General features: G+C 34.2%; 1 protein-coding gene across 1 annotated transcript; it reads left to right on the top strand.

Moving 5' to 3' along the window:
- Positions 1–7,145: 7,145 nt before the first annotated feature.
- LOC115694938 (cysteine-rich receptor-like protein kinase 19) lies at positions 7,146–10,831 on the top strand. Its single transcript, XM_030622039.2, has 7 exons — positions 7,146–8,425; positions 8,559–8,693; positions 8,795–8,958; positions 9,081–9,291; positions 9,453–9,690; positions 10,208–10,358; positions 10,456–10,831. Exons 1-7 carry the CDS (start codon positions 7,339–7,341, stop codon positions 10,762–10,764), a joined length of 2,295 nt encoding a protein of 764 aa, XP_030477899.1. The 5' UTR covers positions 7,146–7,338; the 3' UTR covers positions 10,765–10,831.
- Positions 10,832–11,064: the final 233 nt, after the last annotated feature.

Raw genomic sequence — 11,064 nt, forward strand, 5'->3', positions numbered from 1 at the left:
AGGAGATCCTTCATGGAGTGATAGTTTGTGAGAAGTATAAGTTGGGCTAGCACAACTTTTAGCTCCTTCCAAGTGAACCTTAAGCAATAGGTCAGCAATATACTTGGTTTGAGGCAAGTAAAGACCTTCAGAGTTTCTGTGAATCTCAACGCCTAAAAAATAATGAACTTGGCCCAAATTTTTAAGAGAAAATTGAATGTTCAGATCAGAAATCAACTTTTGGATTAAAAGATTATTTGGGCCTGTGACAAGGATGTCATCCATATAAACCAAGAGAATGACTAAGTTGAAACTAGTGCCATAAAAAAAAGAAGGAAGCGTCTGCCTTGGATGCAATAAAGCCCCAACCAAATAAAGTAGATTTTAGTTTGTCATTCCATGCTCTAGGGACCTGTTTCGGGCCATATAGAGCCTTATGAAGTTTGCAAACATGGGTAGTGGTTGACTCATGTATACTGTCTCTTGAAGAGTTCCATTTAAAAAGGCATTAGGCACATCAAGTTGCCTAATTTCCCACTAAGATGAGATGGCAAGAGTAAGAACCAATCTTACTGTGACAGGCTTAACAAAAGGTCTAAAAGTATCTTCAAAATCGATTCCTGGCTTTTGAAGATACCCTTAAGCTACTAGCCTTGATTTCAACCTGTCAAGGGTACCATTATCATTGAGCTTAACTCTATGAACCCATTTATTTCTAATTAAATGCATGTGTGGTTCATAAGGAACAAGGGTCCAAGTTCCCTATGAAATAAGAGCCTTGAATTCAGTGTTCATAGTGTTGAGATTTTATGCCCTAAATAAAAATCATTTCAATATAATCTTATTTGCTATCAATAGAGATTAGAAGTCATTTAAGTTTACATGTTATTTTCATGATTATGTTTTAACATACAATTTCTGATAAATCCAGAACATATAGTTATTCACAATTACAGTGATGTCATCATAGTGGAAAGCAATTGTGATTATATGCTTCAGTTTAAGTCTCATGATTTATCAAGCACTAGATTTACACTTATGTGATAATCAGCGATAAAGTTTACTTACACTTGAATAAATAGTATGTCTTTCTAGGATATTGGTAAAGTATACTAGTATCAAATGTATGGAGTATATATCGGACTGGACCGATATTTAACTTGGATAAGATATCATAAATTACCATTATATCTTTCTAAGTCATTATCATTAATTAGTTGATCTCATATTAATCAATCTTAATCTTGAAATGGTTAGGTTATGGCTTAATTGTATTATTTGTGTTTTTTGACTTGTTCGTTAAAGTTGACCAAATGGATCGGCCCAATACTTACATCTTGCAGACATTGTAGTACGATTGAGTGGGAGCACTAATCATAATTATGAAATCTATAGCTTCTCTAATGACATAGGAGTGAAATGATGATTTCCTTTGAGCTTGGCTTAATAGAGATAAATGAAAGAGCTCTTATTTTAGTAATTATATTAGTTTACGAAAATATCATTTATAGGAAGCTAAGTATTTTAAGAATAAAATACATTGAGGGGTAGAATGGTAAACTTGTCCCTACTCGATGTAGATCATCTATAGAGGATCTTTGATTATTTAGATTATAACAATGGATAATTAATAGCGTATCTATTTTTGGAATACATAGAGTGTTCTATGTAATCAAGAGCGCAATTCCGAATCTACAGTGGAGTTAGGAGAAATTAATAAGTTAAGAAATTACTTGGTAAATTTTAAATCTACTTATTGGGAGTTTGATTATATAGGCCAATGATCCCCACACTAATATTGGCTTGTAGACTCTGTTAATTAATTTTAATTAATCAATTAAAATTCTAAATTTGACTATGTCTTATTTATGAATTTTCACTAAGCAAGGGGTTAATTGAGAAGAAAAAAAGATTTAGGGTTTATTTGTTAATTAAGAGACTTTGTAAGGTCTAATTAATAAATAAGTTAAATGGTAATTTTATTTAATAATTAATTATAATTATTAACTAAATAGATTTGATAGTTATAGGATCAAATTAAAATATGGCATTTGTAAAAGAAAAGATAAATTGTTAAATAAATGGCGAAATTGAAACTTGTGGGCTCCACTTATATGGTCGGCCACTTAAGTCAATTTTAAGCTATTATTTGATCTTTTTTAATTCCATACAATTTAAATCCTAACTGTAGAAAGAATCCTATAAATAGATAATGATAGCATCTTAATTTAATAACATACATCAGACTATTCTGCCAGATAACTGAAAATAAAGAGCCTCTCTCTTGGATTTCGAATTCCTCTCTCCTTCTTCCATAGAATTTTGAGCCCTATAGTAAAGAGTACCTTCCCTACACAATTTAAGTCAATTCTCAATCATAGTGTGGAAGATTGTGAAAAATTTCATCATCTAAGGAGATCCAGGTTCAGATCTTGGTAATACTTTGTGATAGAAAGAACAAGGGTTAGAGATCTGAATGGAAGGAGTCATAATATTCCGCTGACACCAATGTAAGAGCATCAACAATGGAGAGCTATAAATGTGGTGTATTGCCATTTTTTAGAACATTTTGCTAAAAGTTAACTCCAATGGTGATGTAAAATTTGTGTCAAATTTGGCCTAAGCTAAAAATTGTGCCAAATTTAGCACAAAAGATAGCATGTGCCAAATTTTAACCCACAATAAATGTCACATTTTTAATTACCTATTTGCCACTAATTAATACTATTCATTAATAAAAAGACATTTTTATATTTATAAATTATTAAAATAGTATAAATAAAGTTAATTATTTGTATATTTTCAATGAGTATAAATGGTATTATTGACTTTTATAGCTAATTTGCACCTTGTGCATTGGAGCACAAATACAAAAATTGGGCCAAATATAATTTTATGGTATATTTGGGGCCAAATTTAACCTAAAATATACACCATCCATTGGAGATGGTCTAGAGTTTTCTACAACTTTATATGTATTTATTTTCTTGTTTTAGGAAATTCATGTTTGAGATGTTAGATTATATATTATAATCAAACATACGGTTAGTATATCTGGATCTTGGTAAAACAAGTTCCAACACATAGAAGCAAACCAGCGAGGATGATTGAGAGCAGTTTTAAGAGACTTAGGTTCAGTTGGTAAAAGAGATTCAAGCAACTTATGTCGAGTAGCTAAGTAAGCCTTAGGTTTGTATATGCCTTTTTAAGATCTTGTGACCATGGAATGAGCCCTTAAAGGCACTAGTGAAATAGGAGAGACATCACCAGGTGAAGAACTGGGTTCACCAACTACTGTGGAGTGATGTTGATTAGATGTTGAAGCACTGATGGTAGGAATAGAGGGAGATTCTGAAACTTCAGGCACAAGATAAGGCAAAGGAGAACCTTTGTGACGTAAAAAGACTAGAACTTGAGCTATCAAAATCACTATGGATCACAGAAGTAGGTGCAAGCACAACATTAGGTGTTGATGAAGATGCAGTTGCTGGTGCTAGTGCAGAACTAGGAGCTAGCGCAGTAGCAACTGCTGGTGTTGGAGCAATGTGCTCAGGTAAAGTGGTTGGTAAAACACAAGGATGCACAGGATTAGTAGATGCAGCATTATTAGTTGTAGAAAATTGAACAGTAGGAGGAAGATAGGATTCAAGAATTACCTGAGATGAGGTTTTGACTTGAGTGGTAGGGTTGACATGCTCATTAAACACCACATTTTGAGCTATAAAATCCTGCCAGCAAAGTTTTCACACAGATAGCCCTTATGTTTGGGAGAATAGCCCAAGAATATACACTCTTCAGATCTGTACTTAGTTTATAATGATTGTAAGGTCTCAAATGAGGAAAGCATACACATCCAAAGGCCTTTGAGATGTTGTAATTAGGTGCTTGTTGAAACAAACACTCAAAAGGGCTAAGGTGATTTAGCACAAGTGTAGGTATCATGTTGATACTATAAGTTGCACACTGAAAAGCATGCCACTAGTAAGCCATGTGAAGACCAAATTTAACAAGAAGAGTAAGGCCTATCTCAGCTATGTGCCTATGCTTTCTTTCCACACTCTTCCATTCTGTTCATGAGTATGAGGACAAGAATGTTGAAACCAAATACCTTGATCTCTTAAAAACTTGTCACAAATTCTGCATTCACCCCTACCATCAGCTTGAACCTTTTTGATAGGTAAATTAAACTATTTTTCAACCAGGCTCTTGAACTGAAAAGACTGAGATTTGACAGTCATAGGAAAAATCCAAGAAAACCTACTGAAATCATCAACAAAAAGAATGCGATACTTGTAATTATCTTTGGAAGCAATGTGTGATGGCCCCCACACATCAATATGGATGATTTCTAAAGGCTGATTAGCTCTAGTGTTGGACAAGAGAAAAGGAAGTCTATGAATTTTCCCTTGTTAACAAGCATTACAAAAATGTAGGTTCTTTAAAGAGTCAGGAATATTAGCTTGAGTCAAGATTTTAGTGAGTATAGCAGGTGCTAGGTGACCAAGAATACAGTGCCACAAACTGATATCATTAGAAAGAATAGAATTGTAAACAATAGCATTGAAATGTGAATGGGAAGAAATTGAATCTTTATTCATATCTGTTGAATTACATGAACACTGATGACAGTGTTAAATACAAGATTGGGCATTAAAATTTTGTGACAATAAAGCACACTTAGACTCAACTAAATGACACTGATGTTTGACAAACTAAAGCCATCATCACCAAGAAGGTATAGACCATCTTTAAGCTTCCATTTGACTAGAACTGCTCTTATTTGTTTGTCCTTGACAAAACAGCAAGTTTTATGGAATTCAAGAAATACATTATTATCATTAGTAAGCTTGGAAACACTAATGAGATTTTTAGTGATAGAAGGAAATTGTAAAACAGAGTTTAAGTGTAAAAAGGAAGAGTGTTTATCAGGCAAAAAGGCTTTACCAATATGAGATATAACAAGTTTCTTACCATCACCTACAACAACTGTTTCCTGGCCAGAGTAAGGAACTACACTATCTGGAGCCTCATTGTAAGAAATGTGATGAGTAGCTCCTGTATCCACATACCAACTTTGATCATCTCCAAAATCAGAACAGTTTGAGCAACAAAGGCAGCAGGCTCATAATCAAGAAATTTCTCAGTAAGATGAGCTTCGGGTTGGGAATTTCAAAATGCATTTATCTGAGTGTCACTTCTATTTGAACCACCTTCTTTGTCATTGAAGGACAAAATTTTGTTGAAATCACCAATTGCAAGCCACGGTAACAAAGGAGCTACATCCGTCAACCGTTTTAGCAACAACCAAGAAGCTTCTCTATTTTGTATGGCAGGCTCCCCATAAAAGGCAGTGAAATGGAAAGTATGGCAGCCATTAATAGTGTCAAAACAATAAAAAATTAGAACAATTTGAGCAACAAAGGTAGCAGGCTCATAATCAAGAAATTGCTCAGTAAGATGAGCTTCGGGTTGGGAATTTCCAGCTACAGCTTTGGGTGTGACCCAATTTTTATCGAACCTATAATGACAAGTAGGATCAGCATGCCCATATCTCATACAAACTTGACACAAAAGTCGATTGTGATTAGCATATTGAGGGTAGTGAGTTAACTGATTTCCACGATTAAGGAATCTTGAAGAAGAATCAGATCCAAATCCTCTCCCACCATTATTGTTGGACCTAAAACCACCATTTCTTGATCTAAAAGTGAGATTAGAAGCCATTTTTGTTGACAAATCCATCATTGTAGTGTGCCTTTCAAGCCTGGTTTCATGAGCCATTAACAGTGCTTGAACTTCCTCAAGAGACAAAGTGTCACTTCGAGAAGTGATACCAGAAACAACAGAATTGAACTCAGGTCCAAGACCATTTAATAGATGAAGAATCAAGTCAAGATCAATAATAGAGTGTCCAACAATAACAAGGGAATCACATATAACTTTGAGTTTGTTAATATAGTCAAAGATGGTATGATTACCTTTATGTGCATTCAATAGTTGGCTCTTGATTGCAACAATCGAGCCTTCGATTGACTTAAGAATTTCTATTCTAAGGCCTTCCAAACAGCATTTGAGCTAGTGTAGTTGGCCACAGTTTCGAGAATTCATTCTGTCACCGATGATGTGATCCAAGAAAAGAGAAGCTTTTCTTGTGCCATTGTTGAAAAGAAGGATTTGGATCATCATTGACGAGAGACCGAGGTGGAGACAGATCTGTGAGCAAGATTTTATCCAATTCATGACCAATAATTGTGGGTAGAACTTGAGATTTCCAAGCTAATAAGTTAGTTTGATCAAGCTTCATCGTAAGAGAAGAGGTAAGGGAGTGAGATAAAGGATTCCAGGAGGGAGTCGCCATAGTAGCCGGAGTTGCATCAGGATCAGACACACTTGTAGGGGTCGAATTGTCGCCAGAAGATGCCATTGACAAAGGTCAGTGGCTCTGAAACTATGAAAGGAAAGAAACAAGGGAGAATAGAGAGAACAAAAATTAGAAAACTATGGCAAAAGTTTGACCTCATTAAAGGTGTTTCATAGCACATGTGTGCAAAATCGTTACAAAACAGAATTAGTTAGTGAGTATTACAATTAATTACACTAACTGAAAACCAATACCAACTTAACTAAATCAACTAACTAAACTAGACCTTTGTTATCATTACACATTATCCATGTGAGATATTCTAACATGGAGAATGCAATATAATGTTAGGGAAGTACTTAAAAGTATGAGCATTGCTATTGGACACCAATCATGTTTAGCACCTTCTGGTTAGCAATATTCCTTAAGAGTTATTTTCTTAAGTTATATGAGACCCAATATTTAATTATACCAATAGCAGTATGACACCGAGAAAGGTGCTAGGCATCAATAGTACTTTTTAATAATTCTCTAAAAGCACAAGTGTGGTCACCAATAAACTAGTGTCATGTCATATAAAACAAATATTCTCTTGCACAAGGTCTCACGTTGTACATATTTTAATGCTCTAGTGTACATCCTTTTTACATGGGTCAATATCAGAATACTATTTTTATCTTTACTTGGTTTCTAAATACTTGACCAAGGTTCTTGGTTTGAATTTTCTTGCCCCTTTGTATTGACTTATTTATTGTTTGAATAAAAGTTGACTTCTCTTTTTCTTTTTCCTCGGTTATTGGTAGATCTTAATATGTTACATAAAATTTTCAAATTTTAATGGAATTCTTGTAAAGTTGAGTGTGACGAGTTACAAATATTGAATTTTCTTTTTTAGTTTTCTTTTTCTGTGATCGTTATAAAAAGATGGTGAGGTCATTTCCCACAAATCATACATTTAATATGAATACTTGCTGAGAACAAAGCAATAATAATAATCCATGGCATTGAAGAACTCCATCCTCATTCTTTTCCAAATTTTCCTTTGTTTTGAACTACCATTACTACTACATTCTACCAAAGCACAATCATGGATTAGAGCAGGGTATTGGAGGTATGATTCTGATCTCCCCAGTTCAGAAATAGATTCAACTCTCTTTACTCACCTCATTTATGCTTTTGCTGATCTAAACTCTTCTTCATTTGAGCTCTCCATTGCTTCTTCAACTGAAGAAAAAATTTCCACTTTCACAGAAACTGTAAAGAAAAAGAACCCTTTGATAACAACACTTCTCTCCATTGGAGGAGGGAATACCAACTTCTCAGAAATGGTGAGCAGTTCATCTCACAGAAAGTCTTTCATTGACTCTTCTATAAAAGTTGCCAGGCTTTATGGTTTTCAAGGCCTTGATTTTTCTTGGCATTTGGCCAGAACAAGCTTAGACATGAGAAACATGGGAACTTTCTTCCAAGAGTGGCGAAATGCTGCAAGTTCTGAGCCAAGAAACTCTTGTGATCATAGGGAATTGATACTAACTTCTTCTTGTGATTACGCACCTAGTGATGAAGAGAATTCTTGTCCAGTGGATTCAATCAACAGATATTTAGATTGGATATACCTTTTGGCCTATGACTACCATACACCTCTAGAGGAAAACATTACTGGCGCTCATGCTGCGCTATATGATCGTTCGAGCAATAAGGACACGGCTTATGGTATATTGGTTTGGAGAACCAGATGCCTTTCTTCTTCCAAAATGGTTATGGCATTGCCATATTATGGCTATGCTTGGACACTGTTAAATCCTGCAGATAACGGTGTTGGAGCACCGGCAACAGGTCCTGCTGTAACGCAAGATGGATTAATGAGTTACAAACAGATTAAAAGTGTCGTTAAAAACAATTCAGCTGAAGTGAAATACAACTCTACTTATGTGGTAAATTACTGCTCATATGGATCGACTTGGATCGGTTTTGATGATGTTAAAGCTGTTAAACAGAAAATTTCTCATGCCAAGAAAACACAATTACGCGGCTATGTTGCATGGCATGTGGCTAATGATGACAATTGGATGCTTTCTTCTGCTGGTAATAAAGCAGAGCTTAGTAGCATAGTTCTTTAACTTTCTCTCCATTACAACAAGCTAAGATGATTCTTAATATGAAATATTAGCCAATATATATGATTCTTATCATGATTATTCTTTAATATCTTTCATAGCTAAAGAAGAAGGGAGCAAGAAAAAACACAAGGCAAGAATGTTGTTAACAATTTTGTTACCAACAGCTACAGTTATTTTGCTAATAGGTGCCTTGATGTATTATTGCTTACTACGCAGAAAGCACATTTTAAATGGTATGTTCTCAAGTTACTGTTTGTAGCTATAAAATGTAGATACTTTCACCTTTTTTCACTGACATTTTTTATTTTCTTTTGCATATGGGAATGACATACAGCTAAAGTACCAAACTCTAGAGAAACATTTGCAGCAACTTCTGGAGATTTTCAAAGAAATGATCATAATCTGAAGGTCTATAGCCTTGAAAAGTTAGAGGCTGCAACAAAAGGATTTTCAATCGAAAATAAGCTCGGTGAAGGTGGATATGGTCCTGTTTACAAGGTGACCTTTCATTGACCTTGAAAGAAAGAAAGAAAAGTACATTCTAGCCAATGCATGTGAAGAAGCTCAGGATTCAGTTTGTTTAAGATTTGTGTACTAAATATAAGTTTCTACTTTTTTAGGGTGTATTATCACATGGACAAGAAATAGCTGTGAAAAAACTGTCAACTACATCAACACAAGGATATGAGGAGTTCAGGAATGAAGTTGAACTTACAGCGAAACTTCAACATGTTAATCTTGTTCGGGTTTTGGGATTCTGCATTGAACATGAAGAACAAATGCTGATCTACGAGTACATGCGAAATAAAAGCTTGGACTTGTACCTTTTTGGTAGGCCAATGTTTCTTGCTTTCAGATATTATAATTTGGCAAATTTTGAGTCTTAATCAATCCAAGATTAGTGGTTAATCATACATGGCAAGAAAATGTAGCTTCACTAAACAAAATGAGCTGACCATTGACATGTTACTAATCTCTATGTTTATGTATAGATCCTTTGAGAAGGTTTTCTTTGAATTGGAGAAAACGTGTAGACATCATTGAAGGGGTTACTCAAGGGCTTCTTTATCTCCAAGAATACTCAAGATTGACAATTATACATCGAGACTTGAAGTCTAGCAATATATTACTTGATGATGAGATGAAACCTAAGATATCAGATTTCGGTATGGCTAGAATTTTCACTAAAGATGTACAAGAAGCAAACACAGGCCGGATCGTTGGAACATAGTAAGTAGTATGCTGCCTATATTAAAGTTGTTTCTAGCTACCAAAAACTTTGAGGTTGTTTGACTTCATAACTTAAAAATTGTTTTCCGTTTTTTAAAATTGAAAACAGTTTTTAAAGACTAATAGGGGTCGTTTGGCAAAATTTTTTAAAAACAGAAAACATCTAAATGTTGTTTTCAATTTTCAAAAACAATTTTTTTTGTCTAACATATTATATTTTATATTTTTGCTCATATATTCGAATTCTAAACTCGAAACCATACCCGAACCTGGACCCGGATGGATTCATGTCATGGTATGATGTTAAAATATTGATTTTTTTAGTAAGATAAAATCTAAAAATAGTTTTAAAAAAATTGTACCAAACACCATTAAATTTTTAAAATGACAAAAAACTATTTTTATTCTCACTTTTAAAAATATAATTTTAAAAACTGAAAACTAAAAACACAGCCAAACATTATTTTCGTGCTACTTTCAAGAGTCTAACACGAATGAGTTGTGTCATGAAATGCAGTGGTTACATTTCTCCTGAGTATGTTAAGGAAGGTTTATATTCCACAAAAACTGATGTTTATAGCTTTGGAGTTCTTGTTCTACAGATAATAAGTGGCAAGAGAAATGCTTATTATTACGGCTCAAATGAGAATATGAACTTCCTAGAATATGTAAGTGATGCATATATAATGAACCCTTTTGTTTTTGTTTTGTTATTTTTTTATTTTGTCTTGAGATTAATGAATAACATACATGAAACAATGTTAGGCATATGAAGTGTGGAAAGAAGGGAAACAAATGGAGTTCATGGATCCTTCACTTGATGATACACACTCATCATGCAAGGTGATGAAATGTATGCAAATAGCACTGTTATGTGTCCAAGAAGAGGCAAACGACAGGCCGTCCATGTTGGAAGTTTCCTCGATGCTAAGGAGCGAAACTGCTGCAATGGCAGTTCCCAAAATGCCTGCTTTTTCAAGAATAATTGAAGATCATCATGGAAATTATGCTTTATCACGTCCAAATACTTCTTCTGTCAATAATGCAACAGTCACTGAGCTGGTACCCCGGTGATAGATTAGCCACAGAAGCATGTACATAGGGCCGGCCTTAAGTTAAAATGAGATATAGGCAAAAAAAAAAATTTAGGCCCTTACTATAAAGATAAATAGTATTTTTAAAAAATTATTAAAAACATATGTATATTTTTTAAAAGGTATTTTTTTTTTATTAGGGCCCTTAAAATGAGTGGGTTCTAGACGCGAATCTGGCCCGCTTATGGTACATGATGTACAGTTACCAAATCTAAAAATTTATATTTAAATTCTTTTTCTGATTACTTATTGGTCATTCATATGTATAGACAGGGGCGGA

Source organism: Cannabis sativa, chromosome 6, assembly GCF_029168945.1.
Source record: "Cannabis sativa cultivar Pink pepper isolate KNU-18-1 chromosome 6, ASM2916894v1, whole genome shotgun sequence".
Taxonomy (NCBI): Eukaryota; Viridiplantae; Streptophyta; class Magnoliopsida; order Rosales; family Cannabaceae; genus Cannabis; species Cannabis sativa.